At 38.3% G+C, this 17,242-nt stretch overlaps 1 protein-coding gene across 1 annotated transcript in view; it reads left to right on the top strand.

Annotated features, from left to right (window-relative positions):
* si:dkey-215k6.1 (transmembrane protein 132C) overlaps positions 1 to 17,018 on the top strand; it is a 241,505-nt gene extending 224,487 nt beyond the window's left edge. The window contains exons 7-16 of the mRNA XM_065948557.1: positions 1,259 to 1,464; positions 5,312 to 5,375; positions 5,596 to 5,727; positions 6,028 to 6,105; positions 8,765 to 8,827; positions 9,355 to 9,483; positions 11,521 to 11,649; positions 11,826 to 12,125; positions 12,323 to 12,597; positions 12,904 to 17,018. Coding sequence (XP_065804629.1) covers positions 1,259 to 1,464; positions 5,312 to 5,375; positions 5,596 to 5,727; positions 6,028 to 6,105; positions 8,765 to 8,827; positions 9,355 to 9,483; positions 11,521 to 11,649; positions 11,826 to 12,125; positions 12,323 to 12,597; positions 12,904 to 13,525 — 1,998 coding nt within the window. The 3' untranslated portion in view covers positions 13,526 to 17,018. The remainder of the gene's footprint in view (positions 1 to 1,258; positions 1,465 to 5,311; positions 5,376 to 5,595; positions 5,728 to 6,027; positions 6,106 to 8,764; positions 8,828 to 9,354; positions 9,484 to 11,520; positions 11,650 to 11,825; positions 12,126 to 12,322; positions 12,598 to 12,903) is intronic.
* The last annotated feature ends 224 nt before the right edge of the window (positions 17,019 to 17,242 follow it).

The raw sequence follows: 17,242 nt of genomic DNA, 5'->3' as shown, positions 1-17,242 counted from the left end.
TGTATGGAAACTGAGAGGTTATAGTTAAGGAGGATATTTTACTTAACAGATATAATCTGCAGTGTTTTGATTAAAATATATAGTTTGATTAAAGTTGTAAAAGGGTCTGTTATTTTCAAAAATATTTTAGAAAGGGGAAACATTTTTATTCCTTTTTAGCAGCAAATTGTGTAAATGCACTTACTTACTTCTCCCCACTGCAGAAATAGTTAGCATACCTGTGGGTAATCTAGTGTTTTGTTTAGCGAGTCAGTTTTGAGAGCACAACGACCTTTCTTCCTAATATGCGGCCTCTCAAGAAGTCCGCCAAGTAATACACTGATCAAACACAATATAGACCCCTAAAAGTGTACCTGTTTCAGATGGGTTATCATTAGAGATTTAGCCAATTGTGTTTCATGACTTCTTTTGGTGTGAGACTTTCATGATGCCGCCATTTTCTCTCGTATTTGACAATGAGATCAAGTCAGATTTTATGCAACAGGTGACTTCATTTGCCCAATAAAAATCACTATGAATCAGTAGTTAGGTGTAATTGATGTCATGTATTAAATTGATGTGGCACAATAGATAAACATCATCTACTGACATCGATTCATGCCACATTATTTGCTGATGTGCTGATGTCTGTCAACAGGGCGATTACTGGCCGTGCATCCCTACTCATCATGTTATGATTTTAAAAAACAGCGACAGTGTGCTGCAAGTGAAGAGTAATGTCAGTGAAAGCGTTTTAAATGTCAGCTCTGGCAGTTTTTTTCCAACAATTATGATGTTTATTTTTTACTCTGATACTCCATATTGCCTAGGCAATATATCAAAATGATGTACTGGTTTTCGACTTCCACATGTACCACTTTAAATACGTTGTGTTTCAGATTGTGGAGGTGACATGAGCTCTCTTGGTATTCTCAAAATGCTGCAATATGTGGCAGGAAGGATGTGGCAGACAAGCTTATTATTAACCATTCTTCATAGGGCACTTTTCAAAACACTTTTCTAAAATGCTTTACAAAATGAATAAAAATAAAAGCAATAAGTGACAAAATATCATATTTGCTGTGAGAGCATGAAAGCTCTGATGAAAACTGCCTTCAGGCTGTGCTTAAGGAAAACAAAACAGTGGCTGCATTAGATTCTGGAGAAGTCACAGAGTTTAGTCTCAATGAGGTCAGTTGGATGTCCGACTCTGCAAGCACCTTCTCAGGATTTGAACACAGCTCCTCACATTCTTCTTCTCCTATTTTTCTCTCCTCAGGTTTCCCCAAACTGCGACCAGGTTTTAGTGAATGGTAAAGAAATGCGCGGTCGCCAGTCCCTGGCGGTAAACTTCACCTACCTGCACCTCTCTGCTCAGCTGCTGCTCACTGTCTGGGTGCCAAAGCTTCCTCTGCAGATAGACGTGTCAGATACAGAACTGAGCCAGGTCAAAGGCTGGAGGGTTCCCATCATCACTAACAAGAGGTAGGTTCTCTTCATAACCTGAGGAAAAAAAGTGGGCGTAAACACGAGTCTCATTTAGCTGCATCATGTTGTCATGGCAGTTATCCTACTAAGCCTATTTCTTTTTATTGTGGTGTTACATGTAACTCTTTATAAAATCTAATCATATTCATACATACACCATCAACAATTCATAGACTCAAACAAAATCAATTAGGTAAGCCGTTGCTGAGCGGGTTTAACACGCTATCAAATAAAAACAAAAGGCAGCCGCGGATCCAAAGTCAACTTATAAACTATATTTATTAATAGAAAATAGAAAAAAGCAAAAATAAACTTCACAAAATAAAATAAACAAACAGATCGCTATATAATGTATATCCTAAGCGGCCCTTTGCAGTCAAAAGACTGTTCCACTTCCCCACTCTCACTCTCCCCCCAGGTGTCCTTAATCAACTTAAATTACACTGCCGACACGCCGCGGCTCCGCCCCATAGAGGGAAAAATAATGCACAAATACCCCCAAATCAATTAACAAAATGTAAAACCAAAATAAGCCAGAATAAACAATAATATAAACAAATAATTCTAAATTCATTAATATTTGGCTCTTTTCAATTTTTGAACTGTAAATATTTCATATGGCCATTTGGCCACAACAGAACATATACATTTTATTTGTGTTTAGGAACTTTTTAAAGTCGTTAGAGAGCAGAAACAACAGCAAGAAGGAGGTTACAATATACCATGCTGTACTTCAGCATATGCCATGTTGTACTCCCTGTTCTGCTTGAACACAATTGTATTATTGTTTCTTCAGCACACCGCGAGTTAGAAAAAAGATAACATAGAGACTGTGTGAGTCACGGGTGTTACTTGTGTGTTATATAATAAATAGTAAAATACTGGGTTTTTTTCTGAGAGAAAAGAATGAATCCACAGATGCAATGTGTGAATGTGTGTGTTTCTGTGTCTTATGTTTGTATGTGTGAGTGTGTGTGTGTGTGTGTGTGTGTGTGTGTAAGAATGTATGTAAGGTGTCTGATATATTGCTTATTGAATGGAACAGTTGAGAGCACATATGGTACAGGCCAGTCTATAATTTCACGAGGTCAAGGCTTGCCTGACTATACTGATGAAAACTATTATAGCTCCAGCATCATTGCCATTGAATGAAGCATTCATTCACTTGAACACAATAGCACACAAGTACACTCTCACTAAAAAGGGTGACGACACTCAATAGTTTACTTCCTGAATATCTGTGTTGTTGCTTATTTTCCACACTTTTTGTAAAGTGTCTTGAGATAACACTTGTTATGAGTTGACGCTATACAAAATAAATTGAATTGAATACTTGTGTGTGTCTGTGTGTTCATGAGCAATATTCTCTTCTGTTGTGTATAGCTTTTTGTGTGTTTACGATGCAGTTTGTGAAAGTAGGAAGGAAGGTAAATGCATTACAGTATATAGAGAAAGTCTATGACTATGTATTTTTATTCAGAATTGGATAAAATGTGTATGGACCTTTACATATTATATAGTATATTTGTGCTCTCTATTTTTGTTATAGTTTTTTAAATAGTTTTATTTCAGTCTGTATCCTGATTCAACAGGGATGAAATCCAATATTTGTGAATTTGTGAAATTAGAGTTCTGGCCTGGTGGTTATTTGTGCGACCCATGTGCAAAGGCTATGGTCGCCGTTTCAGCAACTGTGGGTTTGGGTCCAACCTGTCATCCCCCGCTCTCTCCTCCCATCATTTTCTGTCTCCCTTCACTTCATCATTAAAAAAGAAACAGAGACCTGGTGGAAACTTAATAAATAACTCATAAATAACTTTTTAAACACAAACTTTAAAAACATTTAGAATATGCATGTGCCTTTCCTGTGTAAGGTAGCAAACACCCTGTTCCTAATGGTCCATGTCTTTTCTTACTACACATGTAAGCCTACACCTGTGTTTTTATGTGCCATTTCGTGAATGCATGGCCACATGTGACAGTGTGTGCAAAGTCATTTTTGTCTCTGTTACTTATTTTCCCATCTTGCCGCCTTCCACTCTGCGATACTGGGCCTATTTTTCAATTTTGTGAATTTCTGCTCAGAAAGCCACTACTCAGTGTGTGCACACACGCACACAGACACACCTCCATCTCCCCTAACCACTGTCTCAGAGTGAAACACAAGCACAATTAGACACACAGTCTGACTCAGACACATTTCACCAGGGACCCTGGAAAATGGGAAGAAAATTCCTGTAATATCACCTGGGTTTCACACTCCGGGACTGGTCTAGGACACAAAAGAAGCCCTTTGTGTGTATATGTTCCTGTGTTTATGTATCAGCCAGTGTGGGCCTGCTCGCATGTTATATTGAGTATAAGTATTACACAGAGGGAGGTACAGGAATGTCTGTGTTGCTGTGAGAGAGAAAGAAATATCTACTCAGGAGGTTTTCCATTTTAACACCGAAAGTTTATTCAAAGCACTCTCCCATTCAGTTTATTTCTTTATTTTAGGTTGATCATAAGTCCTCCTTGCCTGTGGAATTACACCCACCATGTATTAACTTGCCATACATATTTTTATTGTTCTAAAAATGTCTTCTTTTTTTTTTCTTTTTTTTTAATAATTTCATTTTTATAGAAAATTGTCATTTTTAAAGACTAAAAATGATTAATGGCAAAGATTGATTTTGGTAGAATTTTTGGGGATTCTTTTGTAAAACGACTGCTTTGCTTTTTTTTAAGATGACAAGGTGAAGTATTCAGTTTTGCAAGCAGCTTTCAAAAACAGTAATCATTCAAAAGAAGTGATAAAAGTGCACATGCAGAGGACATTTAGGGATTTTAAAAAGGCTCTCCTGCAACTATGACAAAATTAGATTAAATAGAGTGCAGCTCTACAGAGCTCTGAGAAAATATAAAATGAATATACACCCAGGCTGATTCAAAGACTAAAACTAAAATCTTAATGCCTGGAATAAAAACACAAGAATGATGTCAGTTTCCTTGCAAAACTGATGTAATCAGATTTACAGACTTAACAATAACATGGAGTCACATTGCTTTGATATAAAAACACCAAGACATAAATAGCTGTGTGTCATCTGCATAGTGATTCTAACAGAGTTATTGTTATTAATTGAGCAGATCCAACGCATTTCAAGATCAAGCAAGAGTGTTCCAAAGATCGACTCCTGTGGGACTCCATTTGGCATGTCAAATTTATGATAGCTAAAAGTTTAAAATACATTTTTGCTGCTCAAATTATGATGATATCTAAGTTATAAGATGCTTTTCTCTTCCGTAATGTCTTTCTTGTTTTATGCAAAGAAAAAAAAAAGAAATTAAATCATAAAAATAGAATCATTATTATTATTAAACTGCAGCATAATACACATCCCTGTTTTCATAAAGATCGTCTAGTTTAATTTGGCCTTTTTTATGCCATGTTTCTGCTTTTTGATTGTGTTCGTTAGAGTTGCAGTTCCCTTCACTGGAGGAACTGTTCCAGAAAAAGTTCCAACAGTCTAGCTGAAGTGCAACAGGCACACTCATCTGCAGACAGCAGTAACACAAAAAAGGAGAGCAATCTAAGTTGCTTTTGAGTTCATTTGTTCAACCAGGCATTCCAAGACATTCATGTTGTATGACTGAAGTTTTATTTTTTGAAGTTTTATAACTGGATTAAAAGATGAAGTATCTTTTCTTTGATTTGGAATATAACCTTGAGCAGAGATTATACAGTAGATCACCTTCAGCTCTTTGTAGAATCTAAAAATGGCATTTAATTACCAGATAATCTGACCCTTTATTCTCTCTCACTCTCTCTCTCACTGTCATGTATCTCCTTTCATTTTAGACCTACGAGAGACAGTGAAGATGATGAAGACGATGAGAGGAAGGGAAAAGGTTGCACCCTACAGGTATTATGAAACTGGATTTTCATATCATTCTAAAAATTAGTATCTTTAAACACTTTTCTTGAATGTCAACATGCCTTAAAAAGAGTATCGACCTGTCCTACTTCAGAATGCAGTGTGACTAACTGTATGTTATGTAACTCACAAGCTAACACACAGACATAAGAGCCCATCGTGTGGTTAAGTATTAGAGTCTAACATAACCGTTGTTTTGATCTCTCAGTACCAGTATGCCTTGGTGCGAGTCCTCACTCATTTTGTCGCAGAGCCCTCTGACCCAGGAGGAGAGATGGTCTACATGTTAGGAGCAGACTGGCAAGCAGATATCACTCATTTGGTGTTGGATCAACTTAAGGTAGATGTACACAACTATTCTCACTTACTCACACAACCTGAAAAGGATTTAGTTTAACATTTTTTTTAATATACACACCCACAAGTGCCAGATGAATAGATTAAAACGTCTTTAATGTCTAATGTTTAACTTCTAAAAGAAAAGTTATTTGTAAATAAAGTTTACTTACTTACTAAATGGTAGTTTAAAACAACATTTTTATACAGCACTCATACAAGATAAATGCACAGAGTCTTAAGATCAGCTATGAACATATGAACAAACCTGAAGTGGATGCTTACAGATGTGTCTGTATCACAGGTGGAAGATCCTCGTATTGCACGACTGATAGACGGTCGAATCTTGATCGGACGTGACCTAGGGATCACAACTATACAGGTATGTACTCTCTCTTGGACTCTTGTCTTTCTACTAGTGATCCAGGCTGCTACCTTTAAGACTTCCTCTTATCCCAAATTGTGAATGAAATGGAAAAAAATATATCTTTAGTGTCACTTTTATTCGACTGAAACGTTAAGTTAAAAAAATGGGAGAAAGTTAGCACCAAAAGGAAAGAGACAGGTGAGGTAGTATTAGAAGCAAGTCCATCCAAGGAGGAAGTTGGACACATTTACTAAACACAAAGCATCCCAGAAAGAGGGCTGGAATTACATTTCAAGAATTCAGAAAAGGTGCTGTACGTTGACAATGTACTTATAACTTTCTAGACAACATATCTTGAGCAAGAAGGTTAGAAATGTATGATTATGTGAAGCAAGTGTAACTTGGCAACTCACATTACATCGAAAACCACTCCAGTGATGTAAACATTATCCTCTCTTTCTTCCTCTCCTGCCGCTATAAGCCTCGTCTGCAGGCTTGTTACACAGTTAGCCACAATTAACTGTCGGATTTGGCCCTGACATCTCAGTGTGATGTTCAGCAATTATACACAGACATACTTACTTTGGCACACAGTGAACACACTTGTGCTCTTGCTGAATTCCTATAAGCCGGTCCATTGTGAATAAAGTGACAGAGGAGGACAGTCCTGAAGCTTAATGTCTAATTTTGCTGGTTTACTGTTATAAACCAGAGCGGAGGCAAAACCTCCTTATATGTTAAATGACACACATTTTATGTAATTTTTTCCTATTATGTAAAATCACCATCTTTCATGTAACAAATAACTAAATATGTTTTATGAATCAGGATAAAATTTCATTTTAGGTTCTTGGTTTTGCATGATTGCTCTGAAAATTGTGTCGTGCGTGCATTAAAAGTGGTTTGGCATCGAGTGGAGTGCAGCAGTGGGAGGATATCTTGGGGATTTTAGGGAACAGCTGAGTGTGTGTTTGCATCCATTCGACTGGGGACTGCTGCATGCATGCACAGACACACACGCTCCTAGTTGCACGCATACAGAGACAGCTGTGCTCTGTTTGGGGAGCCAGGAGAGAGAATTTACCCAGCATTCCCATTGAGAAGCCAGAGCCGACAGCCGTCATTTGATAGTTTGACATTTCAATTTTACCCCCCAAGCTCCGTCTCCCCGAGCCACCCCCTCCCCGTCTCCCTCACCCTCCCTTTCCCAGACTCTCTCTTTCTCGCCCTCTTATTCTCAGCCTGTCTTGAAGAGCAATCCCAAAGCCGTCAATCATTGCATTTTGTTACCTCGCCGAGGGTGGGATTGAGTTTGATGCCCCAACACGTTCACTGAGAGATTTTCTTTGTACACCAATCAGATCTGCCTGTCCTCCTGTCGCCGGGCGAAGTAGTATACTACAACAACGGGGATCCTAATCTCTATCACTGTCTGTCTGTATCCCCCCTCTCTCTGTCGGTTCCTCAATCTCTTTGGCGCTCCGTCTCTCTGCCCCTCTCACTTTCTGTCCTCCTCCATTTGTCATTGTCTCTCTCTTTGACACCCTCTTCATTTATTTTTCTCTTGTTCACTCGCTCTCACTTTCACTCACTCTCTTTCTTTCGCTCTCTTTTACTCCTTCAGTTGTGGCCTTGTGCTTTTTTATGCTAAGTTGTCCTCGTTGAATGCTGACACACTGGAGCACAGCTGGGAGACAGATATGAACAATGTTGCCGTGTGTCACAATGTGTCCGATGTGAAATAAAAGGCACTGTGTTTTCAAGCCAATCTTTTCTCACACTTTTGGACACATTTTGGTCACACTTCTGTAGAATATGTAACTGTAACTTTTAACCAGCTCTCAGGACCAGCAGTGGCTCAGTTGGTAGAGTCGGTCGTCTCTCTCTTCAATACGCAGCTCCTGCAGCTACATGTCCAAAGTGTCCTTGGGCAAGACACTTCACCCCGAAGTTGTTCCTGCTGCTTTGACGGCGGCTTATGAATGTGTATGAATGGGATTAGTTACTTCTGATGGACACTTTACATTGCAACCTCTGCCATCAGTGTGTGAATGGGTATGAATGGGTAGGTGTGACCTGCGGTGTAAAAGCGCTTTGAGTAGTCAGAATACTAGAAAAGCGCTATACAAGCTAATTTACCATTTACTGTCACTGCTCCTCTGTCAATGTTACACACAGATCTGTCAGCTAAAGGCAGAAATCACTGAGACAAAAACATAAACTCTTACATGCAAGTATCTCCAGTCTTTACAAGTTTCCCATTCCCATTCCTGATTTCGTATTTCCAGGAACTAAAAAGTCGATGTTTTACCAGGAATTATTATCCTGCAACATTTTGACACACAAGCTGTCAGTCCTGTTAAACAACAAGCTTGTTATTAATGCGCTTTCTTTTTTTACTTGAGTTTTGCAGCAGCTGAAAACAGATCGTCAACGTGTATTTCTTTCCTGGAAAAGAACTAAGGCAGGGGATGTTAGAACAGGAAACATGTAGCTGTCATAGAGAGCGTATGTTTGGAGGAAATCCTAAGGAACTCACATTTTGGTTGCATTCCATTTGCCCATATGAAGGCACTTGTTACTATATTGGTGGATGGATAGGTAAGGAAGCTAACACTTGTATTTTAATGTTCTTTTAAATCTTTTCATTTGTTGTCTGATCTTTTTATTATAGGTTCTGTCCCCGCTGTCTGATTCTATCCTAGCAGAGAAGACTGTGACAGTGTTGGATGACAAGGTAAATATGTCATTATATAGGTTTTAGGTCCCTTAAATTGGAATTTATATGTAAACTTGTTGTTCTTAAAACACATGGTACAGATCTTAATCAGATCCTAATATTAGACATGCTTTGGGCTGTTTGGCCTTTCTTTTAGGGGGGTAGTAAAAGAAACCTGCACTGCTTACATGTTCAGACGACTGACCAATACTGTGTAAGGCCATAGTATGGCTTATGAGAGCAATTGAAGGGTTGTTTGTTTGATAAAGTTGCATTTTCAACTGGCAACTAGCATTTTCAACATATACTTATAATGCTTCATATCTTAATTTTTTTTTTTTTTACATTGAATTTCATTGGACACATGAACTTTGCACACAGTTCACAAAAAAATTCAACACAGTACCAGAAGTGATTAATCTCCTCAACCTTTAAAGTAATTTACTTTCAGTTCCGTTCTAAAGGAACAATCATTTTCTTGTCTATCAGACACTGAAATTGGGGCTGTTTGAAAGAGTGACCTACAGTATCTCCTGTTCATGTAGGTCACCATCGCAGATATGGGAGTGCAGCTGGTTGCTTCTCTGTCCCTCAGTATGACACCCAGTCCTGGAAACAATCAGGCTATACAGCTAACCACTACAGCTACAGACCTGCTACACACACCGAAACAGGTAGGAGGTACTACAGATACACACACACACACACACACACACACACACACACACACACACACACACACACACACACACACACACACACACACACACACACACACACACACATCTACGCACTTGTAAAAAAGCTCATGAAGTTAGAATTTCCTCCCAGGGTTGTACAAAGTAAATTGCTCATGCAGAAGTGTGATAAATCTATGAAGACACTTTGCTGCCTTTAGGTTTGATTGACTAAATTTACTGTAATCGGTTCCAATCTTTACAGTTATACCCCAAAGGTTGCAATTATAGGAGATCAACAGTAAGTCAGTGGTTTGAGCCTCATACTGTATCACTGCTATCTGTCCCATTATCGCTATCTAATTAGGAATGAGTCTCTTTGAGGCTTTAGCATTACTTAGTTACAGTAAAAACCACCTAAAGGTCTTCAGAAAAAAAAAAAAAATCACATGACTGTAAGAACCACAACCAGTGTTTCTGTTATTTTATTTGACAATGCTCACAAGACATCCTAGTGGTAACCACATTTTTCATATTAAACAAATTCTAATACTATTTTCTTCAAAAACTCACTGACAAAACCCCATAACAAAGCAATATTTATAGAAAAAAAATACTCACTTACACCAAACATCAAAGCTCACCATTACTTACATTATATATTACCAATGCTAATATTTTTTGGCTAAGATTTTACAAGCCATATTTGACTGTGATCAAATGACCAAGGGTTAATTCAACCCACCATATCATGGTATCATCCCTCTGTTTCCCTTCTCTATCCCGTCTTTCCCTTTTTTTGATTCAAACAAAACCACACCGCTATAATTTCTATCCGTGGGCAAACTGGGTGAGAAGAAGTTCATTACAGGAATAATACAGATCTGATCTCGCATTTTACTCACACATTAATTTTTTCTATCCATCTGTTTTCATACACACCATTTACCATTACCTGAGGAGAAATGATCAAATCAGAACAAGTAAAAAAAAAACAGACAACCAGAGGGAAAGAAGGGGTTAGAGGAGGCAAGAAAAAAAAGGACAATTTATATGAAAATAAATAGATGTTAGTTTAGTTATACAGAGTTGTGTACAGATAAGCAAATAGAAAAAACATTCACTGGTGAACCCTGTTTTTATTTGTGGAAAAGCTGATGCAAAAAAAATATTTTCTTTTTTCTTTTTGAATATCTAATCATCGCAAAAGAAGAGATAGAAAATGGAGAAGAACACAGGTTAAGTCAGTAAAGGCGATCTGTGGACAAAAGAAGGTAGTTACAACTAAGACATTAATGTTAACATGTGCAACTAAGTGGATGAATGAATTGAAGTGTAAATGTCTCTCTTTGTCTCCTGCTCCACGAGTAACAACAAGCTATTTATTTCCATTGTGTTGAACATACAAGCTGCAGATTAGTGCATAAAACATATTACACTGTCAAGCTACCAAGGCCAGCACCACAGTTGGTGTCCTTTTCCAGTGGAGAGAATGCTACACAGTATATAAACAGCTTCCTAACATACTCAACAATGGCCACCATGACTTTTTGGGTGCTGTTGCCCTTTTATTTTTTATTTTTGCCTTCATACTCTGCCATTTGCCAACACCAATGGATAACTTTATCTCATTGATTTTTGATCGTACATTTTACTCGTGTACTTGTTCCCTAAAGTATGTAAATATTCTTTCAAGAATGTGGCGACTAACTAGGAGTCCTTCCTCAGCGAAACAGATCCCTAAAGAAAAGTCCACAACTCAACACTGTAACCTGGAAAAGCTTAGAAGCCAACAAAGTAAAACTAAAGCTCTAGCGTTGCAGTAAAAAAACAGAGTGTAAAGCCACATGAGGAAGAGGATAAATAAATCCATCAAGTACAATAGGATGTACAAAGTATTGAATGCCAAACTCTAGACCGCAGCCCTAGCATAGGGACAAAAGGCCAGCAGAGCCCCCTACCACTGTCCAAAACACATTTATGTTGAATATAAGCAAGAATTGTAGCCATGCTCTGTTTTTGATTGTCTTTCAGGAGGCCGCTATCAGTGCATGGATACAGTACAGTGATGGTTCAGTGACTCCACTTGATGTGTACGATCCCAAGGACTTTCTACTCTCAGCTGTGTCATTGGATGAAAATGTTATCTCCATCAACAACCAGGTACTTAACCTGGAAGTTTTGTTTGTCAGTCCTATGGTGTGAGGCTTTGTAAGAGATACCAGGAAAAAAATATGAAGGAAATTACTGTTGTGACAAAATAAGAATTTTGCCTAAGTTTCCTGTTTTTTTGTTGTTGTTTTAACTCGATTTAAATGTTAATGCCTCATTCTCATCAGGAACAACACTGGCCTATTGTCGTGGCAGAGAGTGACGGACAGGGAGCTCTGGTTCGTGTTGAGATGGTCATCTCTGAGACCTGTCAGAAATCCAAAAGGAAGAGTGTTCTGGCATCTGGAATCGGTAATGTGCTGGTGAAGTTTGGAGCGAAGAGTGATGACAGGGGTGTGATGGGAAGAGGTGGACCAGACTATGAAGGAGGAATGGACAATAGCACCAATGACTTACGAACAAAGGATGGAGGAGAGTGGAAGTCCAACAGTGCAGCTGTAGATAGAGAGGAAGGAGCCATGAGGAAGGTAGGAAACAAGGAATTGATGGACAAATTGATTTTCCAATGCATTCTCTATCGAGTCAGTAATTTGGTGCACCATAACTGAATAATTTGACCTAATTCTTTTGTAGCTCCCAATGGGCTGTCCAACATAAAAAGTATTACCATGGACATATTTTTTAGTTAATAAATCTTTAACTTTCTATCTATTTCACACATCAGGTAAGCACAACAACCAAGAGCACAGTTACCCACCGCACTTCGGGTGGTAAAGCTAACAGTGGAGGCAGCAGCAGCAGCAGGGGCAGTGGCCCGAACCAAGCAGGAGACTACAGCAGCTACCCTGCACAGGTGGAGGTACCAGGCACTGGGGAAAGTGAGCTGACCCAGACCACCAGAGGACTAACCGACCTGGAGATCGGGATGTATGCCCTGTTGGGCGTTTTCTGTCTGGCTATACTGGTCTTCCTCATCAACTGTGTCAGCTTTGCTTTCAGGTACAATATAGTGATATGTGAGGACTTTATTTAACTAAATTAATAAGTAAATTCAGCAGTGTGCAGGGTCCAGATATACAGTATATTGCTGTTTAGCTTTTACCAAATAAAATTTACACCACTGTAAGTTTGTTTTCTAGTGTGTCTTGAACAATTATTCAATGAAATAACTGTTTATCCTTGAAATTAATTGATATTATGCCTTGTTTCGATCACACTTGGGAGAGGAACAAAAGTGAACGAGCTTTACAGTCTTAAACAAATTATACTTCAGTTATAAAGACCTATTATTGTCTTTATCTGCAGATACCGTCACAAGCAGGTCCCTGTGTTGGAGGCAGGAGGTAACATGAACCACGCCCATGACTGGGTGTGGCTTGGCAACGAGGCTGACCTTCTAGCAGACCATTCTGACCAATGCCAAGGCGGACTGCCTGATGAGTGCACCACCATAATTGACCGGAATGACGGTGGATACGAAGAGAACAAGTACCTGCTGAATGGGGCTGGTAACACGTTGATGATGGGTACAGGAATGGGCACCATAAGTGGGGGTGGAGGTACAGGTGGACACCGTGGCATCACACATGGACAAACCTTGCCCAGATCTGTCCAAGAACCGCATCAGTGCCTTTCAGCAATCACTTCTGGTGGCAAAAACGCCACTGGTCAAGCAGAGCATCTGAATAATTCCCCCCGAGCAAAGGCTGCAGCTGCGGTTGCAGCCGCCAAACGCAAACGTGTCCAGTTCACGTCTTTCGCCACTGTTTTGCCCAATGATAATTTGGGTGGGGGTGGCCCGTACACCAACTCTTCAGTCCTTGTGACCAATGGGAGCGAAGATGACATCAAGTGGGTGTGCCAGGATATGGACCTAGGTCAGTCTGAAATCAGAACCTACATGGAGAGGCTACAAGACAATCTGTAACTGATGGAAAAGAGACTGAGAAATGGAGTGGCAGAGGATAAGGGCAGGAGGGGATGGTCGGACAATGAATACAATTCACCTGTAATGCCTTTGCAATGGATGAAGGGAGGGAGAATGAGAGGAATGACAGGACAGTGAATGGAACACAAAGTGTGGCAGAGTTTGAGCAGGTAGTGCTAGGGATGCTCAAGTTTAGCTCCCTTTTAGCTCCAGGAGCATACTGTCATTACTAGCTCACACAGAAATCAATGGTAGCAAACAATAAAAAACTATTTGACTTTATTTTGTATTATTTAATGTGAAAATATTATTGTAAAAAACAATTAAGTTACTTGGTTATGAATGTTTAATTCAAACTATTGGTGAACAATTTTGCAATACAGTAAATTCAGGGTGTGTTATTTGGAGACACATTATTTAGTCACTGTTCATTTAAATGAGGATGCCAAGAACATCATTTGAGATATATTTTACTCATGTTTTACTATATTGCCATTACAATTGTGGCTATTTATTGATCATTGATAGCTCTATGTACTTTTAATATATAAATCTGTCATTTATAGGTGAACTCATCTGACGGTTTATAATGAAGTTGATTGTTTTTGTTCGATCATGTGACCCATTAGTCTTTGGCACTGTTCATAAGTAAAATGTAAAAAAAATCTACGTAATCAACTATGAATTCAGGCACTATTGGGATTTTGCCATTCATCACTGATTATTTGCGATCTTGATCTTTCCTCGTATGTCAGAATGTGAGAAGAATTGGAAGTAAATACGTCGTAAAAAAAGACTTTTCTCCCTTGGATCCAGGACAGAGGCATTTAAACTTGCACAATTACCAACAGGAAAGGACATTGGCCATACCTGCTGTTTCCTGATACCTTCCAGCCAATGATGGCTCTCTCTCTGTTTCAGAACCAATCCCGTCATCCCCTGGCCCCTCTTCTCAACTGTGATTGGATGGCAGTAGGAACTTTTGAACTAAAGTACACAGTGAAAAACTGTGAATTACTGACTGTAGACTAAAAAGCAGGATGGACTGAGGTGTCTCATATTAAAGGAGACTGCTTGGGCTTTGCAAAGTCCAACTGAACACTTAATAGTGAGCATAATTAAAACAGAAACTACATAGGAAGCAAGAATGTCCAGAGAATCTACATGGAGCAAACAGGATATAATGAATGACATCAAAATACATCAAAAATGGAGTGACACTCTTGATTATCTCTTGACTAGATATTGGTTTATGAGACATGTTTTTTTTTCATGCTGAACATAATTGTATATTTTGTTATCCTTTGGTTTGTCCTTTTTGATAAATAGAATGTTTTATCCTTTTCCTAATTACGTTTTTTCCTAATTTGGAAAGATATTAATGGTAGCTTATTATTTCAGAGATTTATAAGATTTTAAGGATATGTGATTCTTTTTGTTTATCCTAGTGTTCTATTTATTTAAGTTAACATTACAGGGGGTGAGGAAGGAAAGAAGGGCCAAGGGCAGAAAGAGAATAATGAACCTACTGGGAAATGATAGCACATGTGAGTACTAGTAAAAGCAAGGAGACAGAACAGGCAGAGGTTGCCTCACCTTCGTTAAGCTCAGGTGACGAGTCAAGAAGAACCGACGATAACTATGGAGAACTGTAAGATTGTTAAGATTGCAATATTTATTTATAAATGTGTTACTGTTTCAGAGTACACTGTATGTTGTAGATAAATAAACATGCTTCAAAGTGCTTGTGAATAAGATTGCAGGTCACTAGCCAACAATATGGGGATATTTTGTACATTTTACAGTGCAAATAAGGTACACAATACTATCTACCACCACAATGTGAAAGTGATCTTATTGGTTCTTTTTCTAAAGGTGTTCCTGTCTTTCTTTCAAGTATTCAATGAGTTTTTGTCTTTGTACAGGGTAGGACTCAGTTGACCTCCATAATGTGGTTTAAAATGGAGAGAATTCATCATGCAACGCATTTAAATTATCTTGAGGCTGACAAATCAATTGTAAGGATGTTGGCTAGAACACAAAGTCAGGATCTGAGGGAGTACACTCATAAACATCTCTATTTTTAATCATTCAACAAGATACATGATAAAAAAAAATTGCACATGGAATCAAAAAGTCTGAATCATCAGGTGTGAAACTGAACAAGAGAGAATTGAATGGATAAACAGTACTTGGATTGGCAAAAATGAAAAAAACCTGAGCTGACTCCAAATGGAGTCACAGCCACAACCAAAGCAATAGATGTTTGACTGATGATGGCATCTTTACTTCATGTTCTGGACTAATACACACTAAATCTCACCTACTCTAGTGCAGTTACAGGCTGGCTAAGATTAGAAGCGTCAAGGGAAGTGTAGCAAAGCTCTCAGATGACAAACTTTTACATGCTAGAACTGTGACACAGACTGTACCTATTGTATGGTTTTAAAAAACTGTATGACTCTCAATGAAAAAAGACGAGGCTATTTTCTAAGTATAGGTATTGTGGGCATTTCGGCTTTTACTTTATACCAGACAATGACATATGTATGCGATGTAGCCATTGTGGGAGCTTTTCAATTCAAATATTGCTAACTAAACCACTCCTGTAATTTGTTCTCATGACAAATTGTTGTTTGGTATAATGGTTTCTTTGTCTGCAGGTATCTTTGCAGCTTTTCAAACATTCAAATGCAGTTTTTTGACACATGGGCTTAGTTTGTTTTTCCACCTACCTCTCAGAGACTGTTTTCCTTTGTAAACACTGAATAGATGCCTCATACTTTCAAGCAAACAATCTAATGAAGGAATGTGTTCATATATATGATACCATCTTGGAATTAGAATTGTAACATAAAAAGCAGAAAAAAGTAAAAGTGTTGCGAAAAGGAAGTAGACTGGGCATTAAATGTGTTCTTTGCATTGCATTTGGTCAAAAACATATAAATACTTAAATAAAAAAATCGTATTCAATTATAGTTGACACGAGAGATGATCTTTGTGTCTTAATTGAATCTGGATATGTATTGACAAAGCTGTCCTGGAGGAAACAAAAAAAAGGCTGCTTTTAAATTTAAAAGGGATGGATTCATTTGTTAACACTAAAGATGTCCTTTCTTAAACCCTGACAAGAAATAATACTTGATTAAAGCAAATACTACCTTAGAACCAAATCAGATGAATACATCAAAATAATTTGAACCTGTTGCAAGTTAGTTTTAATTTTGAGATTAATAACCCATTTTCTTTAATCCATTCCTCTCTAATTGAGCCAATAATACAGCAATAGTTAAGCCAGCAGGAGAAAAAAAAACATGATGTATGAAGAGTTGAGTTTTTATTGAGAGGCGTACTTGGGCTGCTGTTTAATTTGATACAAGTAGAAGAGATACATTAGATATGAGCCCTGAAGGTAATTTCTTTCTTCTTTTTTTTTCCTTTTTGATATTGTCATTGTTTCAACATGGAGGCCAATAAAGACCCATAACCAAAACATGATGGCTTGCTTCTTTGGCTTATAATGCTCTTTCCTTTTTTCTTTTACAGTGTAATGCCAACTTAAGTTGCTCTTTGTACATTATGCAAGGTTTATTATAAAAAGCTGTTATTCTAGTTATTAGGACAAGTTGATATGAATTGTGTCTAACTTGATGTAACTGGGTGGAGCATTTTTTTTTTTTGGGGGGGGCGGGTTGCAAGGCTTTGTCTGCTCTGAGG

This window comes from Labrus bergylta, chromosome 2 (assembly GCF_963930695.1).
Source record: "Labrus bergylta chromosome 2, fLabBer1.1, whole genome shotgun sequence".
Classification (NCBI taxonomy): Eukaryota; Metazoa; Chordata; class Actinopteri; order Labriformes; family Labridae; genus Labrus; species Labrus bergylta.
The sequence above is the reverse complement of the archived record's forward strand: the minus strand, read 5'-3'. Positions and strand labels throughout refer to the sequence as shown.